At 43.4% G+C, this 17,554-nt stretch overlaps 1 protein-coding gene across 1 annotated transcript in view; it reads right to left on the reverse strand.

Moving 5' to 3' along the window:
• LOC127412474 (PDZ domain-containing protein 7-like) overlaps positions 1-17,554 on the reverse strand; it is a 60,278-nt gene that overhangs the window by 16,563 nt on the left and 26,161 nt on the right. The window contains 1 exon segment of the mRNA XM_051648865.1: positions 16,644-16,744. Within this exon segment, the coding sequence (XP_051504825.1) occupies positions 16,644-16,744 (101 nt within the window).

A 17,554-nucleotide genomic window follows, 5' to 3' on the forward strand; every position in this document is an offset into this window, starting at 1 on the left:
TCACCAATTCCCATTGGCCTTTTCTCAAAGATCAGAGGTGTTTGGGGCTCCCAAGGGCGACCCCTATTGTCACTACATCGACACAACATCGAGTGAGTGACAGATAGGGAATAGGCAACAACAACAAAATAAAAACATAGACAAATAGTGAAGGAGAGACCCAAACCACAATGAGGGATAAGAATATAATTTAGCCCTTCTCCACCTACATGGTTTGTGGTCCAGTTCCTGGGCTGGTGCGGCAAGGAACACCATAAGATGTTAAAAAAATTACCTTGGGAGAAACCAGGCTCACTTTGGGGGCCAGTTCCCCTCTGGCTAAACAGCATGAATATAATGCAAATATTAGTTATTTGTGTGCAGTGCAAGTCATGGTTTAAAATTAGTAAACTAAGTAAGTGTTAAGGGCCAGTGTTTAAACAAAGATTTTGTATGAACTGTAAGATTAATGACTAATGTCTTTGATGTCCATCCTGGATTAACTGCAGAAGTTCAGATAATGTAGATGCATTGTCCTTTGTTAGTTGGCTGATGAAGGCTTTTGTTGGCAATTAATTGATAGTCTATGTATTCCATTTCAAGAGTGTAGTCCATCAATAGACAAAGGTGATGCAGGCAGAGATCAATGAGGTGTTATCGCAGTTCAACCTGCAGGTCATTTTGGTGAGGTTTGGTGGGGTCCATCCTAAGTCCAAGGTTCAGGCAGTGGCATATGAAGTATCCGATGTCTTACAGTTGGAGTTGGCATCAGTTCATCCTCTGAAGTCCATCGTAAAAGACTGAAGTGATGTCTGGCTAGCACCAGCTGTAGTTTGTCGTCATCACTCAGAGACATGTAGCAGTGGAGTCTGACACCAAGCAGGAATGAAGTTGGATCTGGCCGGCTCTGGTAACCTCGGGATATGAATCCAGAGGTTGAAACAGGGAAACAAATAGAATAATATTAGGGTAGATGCCATTCAATTTATTGCAGAGTTATAGATAATGAAAAATGTTTCTGAGAAATGTTTCTGGTTCCGGCAGACCTAACTAAAGCAGCCTAATTGTGAGTTGATGGATAAATTAGGTGTATGCCTGGATAAATAGATGAGTCTTTAGTCTAGACCTAAACTGTTCATCACCACAATGAGCAGAGAGGGGGCCAGAGCATATTACAGTGTCTGACATCGTTTTTTACAAGTTCACACACCTCTTTAACATTATCATTAGTGATCACCGACTGGTGAAGCCGGACATTGTTAGTGCCGACAAGAATAACAATTTTAGAAAATCTATGTTTAGCATTAGCCAGTACTTGTAAATTTGATCTGATGTCAGACGCCTGGGCCCCCGAAATGCATTTAACAATAGTGGCTGGAGTCTCTATTTCCACATTCCTTACAATAGAATCACCTATTACTAGGGCTCTTTCAACATGATTCTCAGTGGGTGCATCACTGAGTGGGGAGAATTGATTGGAAATCCTAACAGGAACAGGATAGTGGTGTCGCTTTGCTGAGCGAGTATGCCGCCAAGACATCACCCAAACGCCCTGCTGCGGGGGCTCTATAGCCGGAACCAAAATGTGTGTGTTGCTTGCTGTACTATCCGCATCCGAAACAGTATCTACCAGCTTTTCTTTCTCACTGACCTCCACTAGTGTTTGGATGCGTGCCTCTAACTCATTAACTTTCTCCATCAGCCTGACTAATTCCTTACATTTATCACATGTAAATCCCCCACTGCTGACAGAAGAAGCTATAGTAAACATGTGGCATGCAATGCAGGAAGAAATAACATGAGCAGATGCCATGACTTACCGCAATTGTTTGTTGTTGTTGTTATGGTTGTTCTTGAGCGGCGAGAGTATGAGATCGATGTGGTTCGATGTGGTTCCTGATTAGCAGAGGTTTGAAACACAGAGGAGAAAACGAATGCACGCGGTTGAGACGGGAGATGTGGACAAGCGGGAAAAAAAAGAAAAGAGATAAAACGGGTGCGCGAGGTAAAATACATGCAGTTGAAACAGTAGAAAAGCGGAAAAAAACTAAGCACACGGTAAAATGGCAAAGGATAAAATGATGAACGTATAAGAATAAGCATTGCTAAGCAGGCTAGCAAGCTACAAACAGACTTGTGCAGTGTGCCGGTAGCAACCGGAACAGGAAGTGACGTGTGGCTCATCGTAAATTTGGCGGTTGTAGGTTGAACTTACTTCAGCTGAAGTTGGTCTGTGTGTACCAAAATTGGAACCACTGTCCCCTCTGTGGCCAAAGCTGGAAGTGTTGCTGAACGCATGAGCCTGTGTGAGGTTCAGTTGAAATGTCCACATAGTGGCACCAAAAGCAAGTTGTTTTTAGTTGTAAATGATCTAATACAGTCAACAGGAATGAATATTTTATTAATCATACTCCCTAAACCAAACTACAACCCTAAACCTAACCCTCAGTGGAATAAAAATGTAATCTTAGAGAGAAAATGCAACCTTCTAATTACACTCATCATTGATTATGTGAATGCAACTGCTTCCTGGTTTTCACCATCAAAAGCCAAAAGAACAGAGAAAGAGGGCAAGGAGAGAGAAAAGTAAATAAAGGGCTGCTCTTGAACAGATTTAAGAAATAAGGCACTAGTGCAAAAATAAATTACACCTCAGACTCTCAAGATCAAAAGGACGGTGCTGGACTTATTTCTGCATACGAGCCAAATAAGCAGACTCTATGGAGCCCAAACACATGACCTGACCTCCTTCTGCTATGCATGTCAAAAACTGTTGATAAGAGAGTGATGTGACTGCACACAATGTGTGATAGGAACCTGACCTCCATGCCACTGGAGCACACTTGCTGTTCTGATAATGCACTTGTCAGTAAGACAATAGGAATAGGAAGTGTGTCAACAGGGCACTCCACACTTCCTCTGAGTGTCAGTTAATCTGCAAAGCACAGTGAAGATAGCCATTCTGAATGGCCTCTAAAGCAGTGTTTTTCAAACTTTTTCAGGTGGCAGACCACTTCAACAGTAAAAACAGTAAAACTTTTTTTCACTTATCCTGTCTTGAGCTAGCAATCCATAATTTTACTGATTTAAAGACTTATGTTTTGCTCTAGTCCCCTCACATTTACTTATTTTAGCTAATGAACTTAACTGAGCCTAATGTATACTGACACATACATTTGAAGTCAGAAGTTTACATACACCTTAGCCAAATACATTTAAACTCAGTTTTTCACAATTCCTGACATTTAGTCGTAGAAAATATTCCCTATCTTAGGTCAGTTAGGATCACTTTACTATTTTAAGAATGTGAAATGTCAGAATAATAGTAGAGAGAATTACTTATTTCAGCTTTTATTCCTTTCATCATATTCCCAGTGGGTCAGAAGTTTACATACACTTTGTTAGTATTTGGTAGCATTGCCTTTAAATTGTTTAACTTGGGTCAAACATTTTGGGTAGCCTTCCACAAGCTTCTCACATTAATTTGCTGGAAAATCTGGAGTCAGGTTTGTAGGCCTCCTTGTTCGCACATGCTTTTTCAGTTCTTCCCACAAATTTTTTATCAGATTGAAGTCCAATACCTTGACTTTGTTGTTCTTAAGCTATTTTGCCACATCTTTGGAGGTATGCTTGGGGTCATTGTCCATTTGGAAGACCCATTTGCGACTGAGCTTTAACTTCCTAGCTGATGTCTTGAGATGTTGCTTCAATATATCCACATAATTTTCCTTCCTCATGATGCCATCTATTCTGTGAAGTGCACCAGTCCCTCCTGCAGCAAAGCACCCCCACATCATGATGCTGCCACCCCCATGCTTCACGGTTGGGATAGGGTTCTTCGGCTTGCAAGCCTCACCCTTATTCCTCCAAACATAATGATGGTCATTATGGCCAAACAGGTAAAAACATTTTCATCAGAACAGAGGACATTTCTCCAAAAAGTAAGATCTTTGTCCCCATTTGCACTTGCAAACTGTAGTCTGGCTTCTTCCTTGTTGAGCAGCCTTTAAGTTTATGTCAATATAGGACTCGTTTTACTGTGGATAAAGATACTTGTCTACCTGTTTCCTCCAGCATCTTCACGAGGTCCTTTGCTGTTGTTCTGGGATTGATTCGCACTTTTCGCACCAAACTACGTTCATCTCTAGATGACAGAATGTGTCTCCTTCCTAAGCGGTATGAAGGCTGCATGGTCCCATGGCGATTATACTTGCATACTATTGTTTGTACAGATGAATGTGGTACCTTCAGGCATTTGGAAATTGCTCCCAAGGATGAACCAAACTTGTGGAGGTCCACGATTTATTTTCTGAGGTCTTGGCTGATTTCTTTAGATTTTGCCATGATGTCAAGCAAAGAGGCACTGAGTTTGCTTAAAATACATCCACAGGTACACCTCCAATTGACTCCAATTAGCCTATCAGAAGCTAATTGGCTAATTGCCTAAAGGCTAAACATCATTATCTGGAATTTTCCAAGTTACTTAAAGGCACAGTTAACTTAGTGTATGTAAACTTCTGACCCACTGGAATTGTGATATAGTCAATTAAAAGTGAGACAATCTGTCTGTAAACAATTGTTGGAAAAATTACTTGTGTCATGCACAAAGTAGATGTCCTAAACGACTTGCCAAATCTATAGTTTGCTTATAATATCTTAAAGCTTAAAGTACCACCTGTTTTCAGCAAGGGGCAGTAAGCGAAACTCCAGCTGTATAGGCAATGCGCAGCTGTACAGAGGAACAAAACAAACACTTAAGGTGCGTCCCAAACTGCACACTTTTTTCCCTATTCTATGCCATTTTGTTGTGTAAGTAGTGCAAGTAGTATGTTAACACTGAAAATGCTCTTTTAACTGTAAGGCGGGACTTTCTTTCTATATCTGTTGACCGTTGGGTGCTCAGAGCTCCTTGGTTGAGCATTCCATTTTCTCCCATTCATTTTAATAGAAGTGGCCCATTTCTGCTAAATAATCTCAGTTGGGCACTTCATGCACACAGGCTTGCCGTACATAGCGGAAGGGGCAGAGTTACCTGACTGCACTGTTGGTCTGACAAAACAGTTGTAAATAATGAAGAATGTAGCAGCTAGAGAAACTTCAGTGGATACAGCATCTTACAAATGTGAGTTGAATGCTTTACCATCACCCCAAGCTGTGTGAATATGTACATTGTTTAAGATACAAGTGTTGAACTGAGGTTGGCTAACATGCTAAAGCTAGCGGCAACACATCATGTGCGCTTGAAACTAAGTGTTCCATTTGGGATGATACTACACTTTGAAAATTCATACACTACATGGCTGAGTGCATAGTATATTTAGTAAGTGCATAGTGTAAAGTGTGTCGTCTGGGACACAGCTTTTGTCTTGCTTGACTCTAGTGACAACACTAGATGAGGACGCATGCTCGGTGTGACATCCTGTTTGATCAGTGGAGAGCTTGATGGCTAACTGTCACTCATCAATGGAGAGTTTTGTAAGATCGACACTGACTGACTGTGGATTTACAGACATCACGACTTGATGATAGTAAGATTAGGTATTGTGGGGAACTTTTAGTAGGAATACCAACCGATGGCCTGTATAGGTCAGGAACGATATTCTTACACTGTTCCTTGCAAACTCAGACAGGATGGCAGGGAGCGAGATGGTTGGTGACAGAAACAGCATGGAATTTAGTGAGGAAGATGGAAGGAGAGAAAGTGAATGGGAAGAGGGGTGAGAGGAAGTAAAGCCATGAAAGCGAAGTTGTAAGAGGAAGAAAAAAGAGGCATCTAGTATAGGTGGGTCGGAAAGTGAGGGAAGAGAGGATGAGGAGAAGAGCCCGAAGGTAGAATTGCTGAATGTATTGGTAAGATTCGAGGGGGAAGGGGGAGTAAAGAAAATCGATCTGCTTAAGTTAACAAAAATCATTAGAGGGCAAGTTGGGGAAGTGAAACATGCAAGAGTTTTAGTAGATGGAAACTTACTAATAGGATGTAATAATGAAGTGCAGGTGGAGAAGGCAAAGAAGATGACTATTGCTTGGAAAGTCAAAGTGTCTAGGGTTGTAAGAGTTGGGGAAAAGAGGTTCAGTGGTTGCAAGGGGGTGATATCTGGGGTTCCCCTCAGTGTTAATATGAGGGAATTAGTGGAGAACCTGAGGGTGAGGAATAGTACAGTGAAGAGTGTAAAAAGTATGACAAGGGGAGTAGAGAAAAGGGAGGCTGAATCCGTCTTGATAGAATTTGAGGAAAAGGTGCTTCGAAAAGAGTTATATTTTGGATTTTTAAGATATATTATAAGAGAATACTCACCAAAACCTATGAGGCATTTCAATTGTCAGGAGTTTGAGCATGTAGACAAAGTGTGCTGGATGTAGGTGTGGTGGGAAACATGAGTATGGGAAATGCGGAGAGGGAGTGAAGCCAAAGTGTTGTGATTGTGGAGGAATTCACAGGGTAGCTTATTGGGGATGTGAAGTGTTGAAAAAAGAGGTGGAGGTGCAACAGATAACGATGAAGGTAAAAGTCTCATAAACTGAGGCAGTTAAGTTGGCAGGACAGAAAAAAACAGAATAAGGTGGGAGGAAGAAACAGAGCATGTGATAGAAAAAGAGCAGCAAGATAAGAAGAATGCATGGATAGAGAAGAAGAAATTGGTGACTATGACAAGGAGGAGGGCAGGGCCGGGCCATGACTACAAACGCCCGGCCCCCAATCGGGCTAATCAGCCAAGGAAAGGGATAAAGGCAGCCGGGTGCGGCAGTTCGGGAGAGAGAAAGCCACATGCAGCTGCCGTGTGTGCATTTGTGTTTGTCTTTTTGTTTAAATTAAATATTATTTTGATTGTTCAGCCAGTTCCCGCCTCCTCCTTGCCCATTTGAACCCTGTTACTGTGACCTTTATTGCAGAAGTGATAAATGTAACATATGAGATCAAATCTAAAACAGAAAGAATTCAGATTATTGTGAAAGCGGCACAGCACCATTTGGATATGATAGGTTTAAAATAAAGAAGTTGTCATGTTTATTCTGTTGGTTCATGTTTTTCATGTCTTTTATTTTGAAAATCTAGTTCCTGTTTCATATCATGTGGTCCCCTGGTCATGTGATTTCATGTTTCCCTCCATGTTCATGTGTCTTGTTTTCATTGGTTTATTGTCTTGTTATCTTGTTTAGAGTTCTTAGTGTTCATTGGTTATCTTTGTCATGTGTTCTCCCATGTCCAAGTATTTAACTCTCATGTTTGCCATTGTCCATTGTCAGGTATTGTGTTTATGTAACTTTGTGGGATAGTTCATGTCATGTCACGTTTATGTCAAGTCAAGTTTAAGTCATGTCAAGTCAAGTTCATGTTTATGTTTATGTTTTATTCACATTTGTAGTTAGGGTTTTTTGGATCTCACTTTTGTTAATAAAACATTCGTCCTTGTCTGCATTGTCAGCGCCAGCCAACGTTACAGAAGTAAATGAACTCAGGATACAGTCAAGTCAAAAGACAGCATGTGTGGGTTTATAATACTAATAATTTTAATTCTTCAGTGGAATGTGAGAAGCCTGATTGCTAATGGACAAGATTTCAAGCAGTTTATAGTTAATAGGAGAGAAAAACCAGACATTGTATATATTCAAGAATCCTGGTTAAAAACTAATTTGTATTTGTTTTATATGGTTATGTGGCAGTGAGGCGAGATAGGAGAGACGGGGTAGGAGGAGGATGTGTCACTTTTGTAAAGCAAGGCATACTGTACAGTGTTGGGTATAGGAAGTGAACAAGAGTATGTGGTAGTGAAAGTATGGGCTGAAAGGAAAGAGTTGGTGATTGTGAACTATTATAACCCATGCAAAAGACTAGGGTTAAAGAAGTTAGAGGAGATAGAAGGGCAGAATAGTAGTAACATTGTGTGGTGTGGTGATTTTAATGGACACAGCATGTTATGGAGGAGTGACAGAACAGACATTAATGGTCAGGTAATAAAAGAGTTGTTAGATGAGAAGAATTTAGTATGTGTAAATTATGTCAGTAACACAAGAATAGATGTTAATACAGGAAAAGAGTCCGTGCTTGATGTTGCATTTTTATCAAACACCATTGCATCAGTATGTTATTGGACAATGCATCAAGAAGGAACTACAGGGAGTAATATTAACCCAGTCTGGTGCAAGATAAATATTGCTACTTCATTGACAATAGTGAGAACAGGTGGGAAATGGAATTTTGAGAAAGGTAACAGGGAAAAATTTCTGGAAGAAAGTGATAGGTGTCAAAGTCAGGTTAATGATGAAATGAGCAGAGAAACACTTGACAACAGAATAAAGCAAGCTGTATTAGGCTCTAAAAGTATGTTTAGGAGCAGTCAGAACTTCCCCAGTGTTTGCACTCCAAGTTGAAGCAGTTGAAATACCATTGTGGTTATGTCGGAAACAGTTGGTGGCCAATTACTGGGTCAACCTAAGGGGGTATGAAGATAGCCATCCAACAAAAAGGGTGCTGCAGACATTTTGGGAGAAAGAGAGGACACAAAAAGACAGTTTTGTCTGGATAGGAGATCAAATGGCAAAAGATATGGGAGTATATGGTAAAGAGTTTGGTGCAACTGTGGTGTGGCATGTTAGACCTCTCTGGGTATTAGAAAATCCGTGTGTAGATCTGGAATTACTTAAGGTTAAACACAGTAATAAGACTGCCTATTTAACCAGTGAATATTATAGTTTTAGGGACCGAAAGTATAAAGAAAGTGTTCAGATCTTTACAGATGGTTCAAAGGATCTGCAAACAGATGCAACAGGATCTGCAGTTGTTGTGCCTAGCTACCAAGTGGGATTTAACAAGAGAACATCTGATTGTTTGAATGTGTATACTGTTGAATTGTCTGCCATGTTGATGGCATTAGAGTGGATTGAACAGGTCAGTTGCAGCAATATATTAATATGTAGTGATTCTGTGTCGGCCCTTGCAAGCATTATGACAGGTACAGCCAGAAGTCACCAGAATCTGCTTTACAAAATCTTGTTTGCTAATTCAAGAATAGTAAGGCAAGGGAAAAATATCACATTCATGTGGGTCCCAGCACATTCATATATCCTGTAAACGAGAGCACAGATAAATTGGCAAAGGAAGCAGTCAAAAAATAAATTGTTGAAATCAATATTAAATGATCAAAATCAGAGGGGAAAAGCATAGTGTGGAGAAAGGTAAATCAAAAATGGCAGCAGCATTGGGATAACGCAATTAAAGACATTAACTCTCCATCCAAAACAGAGTAGGTGTAACGTAGGAAGGAGGTCACGAGAGTGGAATCTAAGCACAGCAAACTTAAATAATAAATAAACAAAGTACAAAATAATGGGGTAAACACAGGAACAAAGAAAACATCCACGAGGGGAAAACACAGGAACAAAGGAAACATCAACGATTGGAACTGGTCAATAAACAGGAGGTCAAAACACATATACATCTAACAACTGACAAAGGTTACATAGACATCAGGGCAATATATATACAGGGATAAATGAGATAAATGACATACAGGTGAGAACAATAGGGAACAGCTGGAAGTGATCAGGGAAGGGGATTATGGGAAGTGTATTCCAGGGGGAACAGATGAAAGGGCAAAACACAAGGCAAACAACAGTGAATTGTGACATAGCCCTCCCTCTAATGGGCGGCTCCTGACGCCCAAGGAAGGCTGGTAAGGGAGGCAGGGCCAAGATGAAGCCGGAGACCAAAGAGACCAGAGCGGACCAGGTGAAAGGCCGGAAGACCAGGGAGACCAGAGCAGATCGGGCAGATGACCGAGAGACCAAGGAGAGCAGATCAGATCAGGCGGACGGCCGAGAGACCAAGGAGACCAGGGCAGATCAGGTGGACGGCCAGGAGACCAAGGAGACCAAGGCAGATCAGGTGGACAGCCATGAGACCAGAGCAGATCAGGCGGACAACCAGGAGACTCAGAAGACCAGAGTAGATCAGGTAGACGGCCATGAGACCAGGGAAACCAGAGCAGATCAGGCGGACAGCCTTGAGACCAGGGAGACCAGAGCAGATCAGGTGGATGGCCAGGAGACTCAGAAGACCACAGCAGATCAGGTGGATGGCCAGAAGACCCAGGAGACCAGAGTATATCAGGCAGATGGCTAGGAGACTCCAAAGACCAGAGCAGATCAGGCAGACATCCAAGAAACCAAGGGGACCAGGGCAGATCAGGAAGACAGCCTTGAGACCAAAGAGACCAGGGCTGATCAGGCAGACAGCCATGAGACCAGGGAGACCAGAGCAGATCAGACGGACGACCAGGAGACTCAGAAGACCAGAGCAGATCAGGTGGACAGCCAGAAGAACCAGGAGACCAGAGTATATCAGGCGGTTGGCCAGGAGACCCAGAAGACCAGAGCAGATCAGGTGGATGGCCAGGAGACCACCTCAGGGTAGGGACCAGATAAGGAGGCCCGGTTGGCAGCCACAGGGCTGAAACAGAGTCAGGAGGCCTGGGTGGCAACCACAGGGTAGAGACTGGAGCCATGAGAGACTCTGAGGGTGGAGCCATGGTAGGCGGAGCCGTAGGAAGCTCGAGGGGCAAAGCCGTGGAAGGCAGAGCCGTAGGAGGCTTGAGGGATGGAGCCGTGGCAGGCGGAGCCATGGGATGCTAGAGGGGCGAAGCCATGGAAGGCAGAGCCATGGAAGGCGGAGCCATGGAAGGCGGAGCCGTGGGAGGCTCAAGGGGCAAAACTGTGGAAGGCGGAGCCATAGGAGGCTCGAGGGACAGAGCCGTGGAATGCGGGGCCGTAGGAGGCTCGAGGGACGGAGCCGTGGAAGGCGGAGCCATGACAGGCTCAAGGGGGAATCCGTAGAAGGCAGAGCTGACCTCAGTGGTTGTGAACATGAGCAGAGTCTCGAGAGTGACTCGGGAATGACCTCTGTGGTCGTGGGCATAGACAGAGACTCGGGAACGACCTCTGTGGTCGTGAACATGGACAGAGACTTGGAAACGACCTCCATGGTCGTGTACATGGGCAGAGACTCGGAAATTACCTCTGTGGTCATGGGTATGGACTGAGACTCAGGAACGACCTCTGTGGTTGTGGGTGTAGACAGAGACTCGGGAACGACCTCTGTGGTCGTGGGTGTAGACAGAAACTCAGGTACGAATTCTGTGGTTGTGAACACAGGCAGAGACTCTGGAACAACCTCCATGGTCGTGAACATGGGCAGAGACTCGGAGACGACCTCTGTGGTCGTGTACATGAGCAGAGTCTCGGGAGCGACCTCTGTGGTCGTGGGCATGGACAGAGTCTCGGGAACGACCTCTGTGGTCGTGTACATGGGCAGAGACTCGAAGAAGACCTCCGTGGTCGTGTACATGGGCAGAGACTTGATGACGACCTCTGTGGTCGTGTACATGGGCAGAGACTCGAAGACAACCTCTGTGGTTGTGGATGTAGACAGAGACTCAGGTAAGAATTCTGTGGTCATGAACACAGGCAGAGACTCTGGAATGACCCCCGTGGTCGTAAACACTGGCAGCGACTCGGGAACGACCTCTGTGGTCGTGAACATGAGCAGAGTCTCGGGAGTGACCACTGTGGTCATGGGCATGGACAGAGTCTCAGGAACGACCTCCGTGGTCGTGTACATGGGCAGAGACTTGAAGATGACCTCTGTGGTCGTGTACATGGGCAGAGACTTGGAAACGACCTCCGTGGTCGTGTACATGGGCAGAGACTCGATGACGACCTCTGTGGTTGTGTACATGGGCAGAGACTTGGAAATGACCTCCGTGGTCATGTACATGGGCAAAGACTCGGAAACGACCTCTGTGGTCGTGAACATGGGCTGAGACTTGGACACGACCTCTGTGGTCGTGGGCATGGACTGAGACTCAGGAATGACCTCTGTTGTTGTGGGCGTAGACAGAGACTCGGGAACGACCTCTGTGGTCGTGTACATGGGCAGAGACTCAAAGAAGACCTCCGTGGTCGTGTACATGGGCAGAGACTCGGAAATGACCTTCGTGGTCATGAACATGGGCTGAGACTCGGAAACGACCTCCGTGGTCGTGTACATGGGCAGAGACTCGGAGACAACCTCTGTGGTCGTGTACATGAGCAGAGTCTCGGGAGCAACCTCTGTGGTTGTGGGCATGGACAGAGTCTCGGGAACGACCTCCGTGGTCATGTACATGGGCAGAGACTCGAAGACAACCTCTGTGGTTGTGGGCGTAGACAGAGACTCAGGTAAGAATTCTGTGGTCATGAACACAGGCAGAGACTCTGGAACGACCTCCTTGGTCGTAAACACTGGCAGCGACTCGGGAACGACCTCTGTGGTCGTGAACATGAGCAGAGTCTCGGGAGTAACCTCTGTGGTCGTGGGCATGGACAGAGTCTCGGGAGCGACCTCTGTGGTCGTGGGCATGGACTGAGACTCGGGAACGACCTCCGTGGTCGTGTACATGGGCAGAGACTCGAAGATGACCTCTGTGGTCGTGTACATGAGCAGAGACTCGAAGACGACCTCCGTGGTCGTGTACATGGGCAGAGACTCGATGACGACCTCTGTGGTAGTGTACATGGGCAGAGACTTAGAAACGACCTCTGTGGTCATGTACATGGGCAGAGACTCTGAGATGACCTCCGTGGTCGTGTGCATGGGCAGAGACTCGGAAACGACCTCCATGGTCGTGTGCATGGGCAGAGACTCGGAGACGACCTCTGTGGTCATGTACATGGGCAGAGACTTGGAAACGGAAGCCTTTCTCCTCCTCCTACAGACGACCAACGTAGGCAATGCTGGCTCCGGGACGGACGAGGCTGGCAGCGCTGGCTCCGGGACAGACGAGGCTGGCAACGCTGGCTCCGGGACGGTTGAGGCTTCTGGCTCATTAGCCATGGCAGGCATGGCCAGTGGCTCGTTGGCCGTGGCAGGCGTGGGTGTTGGCTCGTTGGCCGTGGCAGGCGTGGGCGTTGGCTCGTTGGCCGTGGCAGGCATGGGCGCTGATAATTTGTGAGGAAGGGTTCTTGTGGCCCAACGCGCCAATATCAATGGCGGATCATTTACCTTGGAGATGGGGCCGTGGGAGGCTTGGCTGTGACCTGGCATGGAGCAGATTCAGAATTGATTGTGAAGTGACATGGAGCAGACTCAGGCGTGGCTGTAACGTGGCGTGGAGCCGACTGTGGTGTGACTGTGACAGGGTACGGAGCAGATGGAGGCGTGGCTGTGAAATGGCTTGGAGCAAACTCAGACATGGCTGTGACATGGTGTGGGGCAGACAAAGGCGTGGAAAACTCGGAAGCCGGGATAAGGATTGAGAGAGGAGGATCCTCTGAAGCGAGTGTTTCCAATGTTAAACTCACGTATTCCTCCCAAGTGTAGTCTCCTGTCTCCAGCAAATCCCTCCACCTGTGAGCTAGGAGTCCGATCTGGTAGATTGACTTCAGGTGGGAATCAGCAAAACCAGTGTGTCTGGCAACAGTGCTAAAATGATGTGAGTATTCGCTGATGGGTAAGTTTGCTCGGCTTAACTGAATAAAGTACATCGTAAGATCCATTTTGGTTCGGTTAGTTGTTCTGTAACGTAGGAAGGAGGTCACGAGAGCGGAATCTAAGTGCGGCAAACTTTAATAATAAATAAATAAACAAAGTACAAAATAACGGGGTAAACACAGGAACAAAGAAAATATCCATGAGGGGAAAACACAGGAAGAAAGGAAACATCAACGATTGGAACTGGTCGATAAACAGGAGGTCAAAATAAAGAATAAAACCAACACACTCTCACAGCGAAATCATCAGGATTCATACAACTTTTCTAAATTTGGCTAATTCGTATGATATTGTGCGACTGCACTCGTTTGAATTCCTATGACTTTCACTACAGCCAATGACGTCGCTGGACATCGTTTCCATCTAATACGCAACAATGACTTCTGTCACACACAACAGCTTCCTATCATGTTTACACACTCTACTGATTGGTTAAGTTTAGATAAGGGGTTTGGGTTAGGGCATAATATTAATAAGTATGTCCTTAACGCCTTGTGTGCGGAACTCACGCTTACTTCCGCATTAGACATCCGGGAATTTGCACGAGATGAAGTCATACGAGTTTATGCGAACAACATCGTGCAAGACCATATGAAATAGCCAACTCGTAAATTATGTATGACTTTTTCATGAGATCGGGTTGATAAAACTGAAGGTGGCAGTAATGCAACATTGTGGATGCCAACTGCCGTAAAACCTCAAAGAAGAAGAAGATGATGAGGACGCATTCTTGTGTTCAAACACAGGTGGATGGAGTGCAAGTAAGAAGAGTTTTTCTAAGTTTTAAACCACATTAAGCTTGACACAGCAACCTGAAAATGCAGTGTTTATGACGTGACGCAACCAAAGTGAGATGCTCCAAAAGTGAGACGTCCGTCTGAAGCATGTTTGCATTGAGGCATCCTTAGAAAAGCTCTTATAATAAATCAATCTTGGATAGATTGACAAATTAAATTTTTTTTTATTGCTGTATACCGGAGGCCAATGATAGGCTTATGTTCAATAATATGGAAATAAACAACATATTGCCTTTTAAAGCCACCTTTTGTAATGTCTTATTGTTTTACACAATAATGTAATGCATTTTAATTATCTGAATTATTATTTTATAATTATTTAATCATTATACTGTATATTGAATTATTGTTATTTAAGGGGCTTTCTCAGCAAATATTTATATATGCGATTAATTGCGATTAATTTGATTAATTAATCGGCATATCATGTAATTAATTCAATTAAAACATTTAATCGATTGACAGCCCTAATACACGCTAATCTGACCACAATTGGCCTCGGCATTGTGCGCATGCTCTAAAAATACAGCGGTGATGCGCAACGTGTATTTGACCCTGAATTCGAATGTAACACAAACAAGGTAGAGGTATAATGGCGAATGCTAAGAATGAACATTTTTGTAAGGATGAGAACATGGCATTCATGTTGTTTAAGCTGAAGGAGCTGAACATGCTTAAATACATGGTCAGACAAAAAACAAGGAACGGCGAACTTTTGGAAAAATTCGGCAAAAAGCTAGAAGAACGCAAAAGGTCAACCAGAAAATGTCTACGTCACTTCCTCATCTGACGTACTTCCTTCAAATATTCGATTGCGTATTGTGTCATGTATACTTGAACAGACAGATGAAGACTGTAGCTCGACTTCGCAAAAACATGCTGTAGCCCGATGGTGAATGTACTGAATGTTGGTCCTTTTTGTCAGTTATAATTAGGTTTATATTTTAATCAGCCAATAAACTCACGGACCAGGACACCAAGAATATCTTGTGGACCACCAGTTTGAAAAACTCTGCTCTCTAAAGGATTGTGCCTTCAAGGTGCGACAAATGAATTAAGTGGAATGTGAATATGAGTGGAATGTCTTTGATATGAACGTAAATATCCACACTAGCCCCACTAGTCTTTCACACCAAGCCCTAGTGGAGGCAGGAGATGAGTGGATGTTCTTGGCAACAGTAGGGTTTTGAGCCTGACACCAGATCTTCTGAGTGTGAGCAACACAAGCCTCTCTGAGCAGGGCAGGGAAGTGCTGTTACCTGATATACTGTAATCGACAGGATACTTCTTCTCTTGAAGTACACACAAGCGCACATACACACATGGGATCCCAAGGTTTTAACCTTGTTTTCAGGGTCACAGATGTGCTGTTGGCAGTGCAAGGTATCATGCCCTCACCTGCTTTGACCTTTAGACCTAATTCTGCCTCAGTCAGTACAGATGAAGGACCTGGACATGTTGGTATGTTGACAAAGTGAAACATAAAAGTGTGTACCTCTGGTGAAAACACTAACAGGTCCTCAGCATACGTTGTGTTTTGGATGATGGTCACTAGCATGTGATGCCGATGTCCTGGTGTCCTCAACATGCTTCTTAACTAGCTTAATCAGTATGACTAACTTGATCAACCAGCTGTACCAGCAAGACCAGGACCAAACCAACACTAACCAGAATAAACTAGCCTGGACCAGTATAAAAATATGTTGAAAGTACAGTTTGTGTTGATATGTGGTTGTGTAGAAAGCATTCATAAAAAGCAGTTGACTCTAAGTAAACTGGCCTGGTCAATATAATTCTTCAGTAATGAATGAGTTGCGCCACTTAAGAATATAAAAATCCTTCTGTGCTAAGCTAATGTAACTGAATGGTAGCTGTAACCAAAACAGAAGTCAAATCAACAGTAAGAATCAGGTTTGCTTACAGCAGTGTATCATTGCCAGCCCTAGCTCCTCAAACACACAATTCATCAAATAAATAAGGCTTGGTTGTCTTACCAACATTATTGTTATATATTGTGATCTGAAACTACTGTTTAAGACAACACTAAAATCATACAAACATAAATTCATTCAAATGGCAGCCCACAGTGGTCAAATATGTACTTTAAGTTGTCCTGGATAAAAAACTAAAGAACACATATCCAATTAATATATTCTCTTGAATATCAGACAGAGAAAGCACAAAATCATGGTAACCATGACGGATGTACTTTAACACTGACACAGAAGATTCAGAATGAAGCAGATCGTTATTATTGTAAGGGTCTCTGCCATATGTTTTGGTTGTGTTCTCTCTGCATACTGTAGCTGAGGCTGAGTAACAGCATGAGGATGATCATTTACCTTCAGAACATCACTGGTGGAGGCTGCTCCTCCTGGAAAGATCTTCTCTATCTTCACCATTGGCTGCACCTTTGACTCTATCCCACCTGAGATGCTTATACCTGCACAAACAAGAGAAAAAAATCATCAAGCCATCCTAAAGTTCCAGCTCTCTAAAGTAACATGCATGAAATAAATCTTACGATCAATCAAACTGCTTTTTCTCTTTTGGAGAGATATTTAGAATGTATATTATACTTTTTTTTTTTTTTTTTTTTTTTTAAATAAGAGGGATCATAAAAATTGCATTTTGTTTTTCATTTAGTACTGATTTACAGATATTTACGTATATTTCACAAAACAAAATAATAACTGAATTTTCACAAACTATCCTGTTCAGAAGTTTACATTCCCTTGGTTCTTAAAGGGATAGTTCACCCAAAAATGAAAATTCATTATTTACTCACTCTCATGCCATTCAAGATGTGTATGACTTTCTTTCTTCTGCTGAACACAAATGAAGAATTTTAGAAGAATATTTCAGCTCTGTGGGTCCTTACAATACAAGTGAATGGTGGCCAGAACTATGAAGGTCAAAGAAGCATTTATAGGCAGCATTAAAGTAATCCATATGACTCTAGTGGTTTAATGATCCCTTCAGAAGCGATATGATATATGTGTGGGTGAGAAACATCAATATTTAAGTACTTTTTACTATAAATCTCCACTTTCACATTCTTCCTTTGTTTGTACACTATACACCTACTGGGCAGGGAGGAGAATTTATAGTAAATAAAGGACTTAAACATTCATCTGTTTCTCACCCACACATATAGCATATAGCTTCTGAAGGGATCATTAAACTAATGGAGTCATATGGATTACTTTTACTCTGCCTTTATGTGCTTTTTTACCAAAGTTCTGGCCACCAT

Source organism: Myxocyprinus asiaticus, chromosome 21, assembly GCF_019703515.2.
Source record: "Myxocyprinus asiaticus isolate MX2 ecotype Aquarium Trade chromosome 21, UBuf_Myxa_2, whole genome shotgun sequence".
NCBI classification, from domain to species: Eukaryota; Metazoa; Chordata; class Actinopteri; order Cypriniformes; family Catostomidae; genus Myxocyprinus; species Myxocyprinus asiaticus.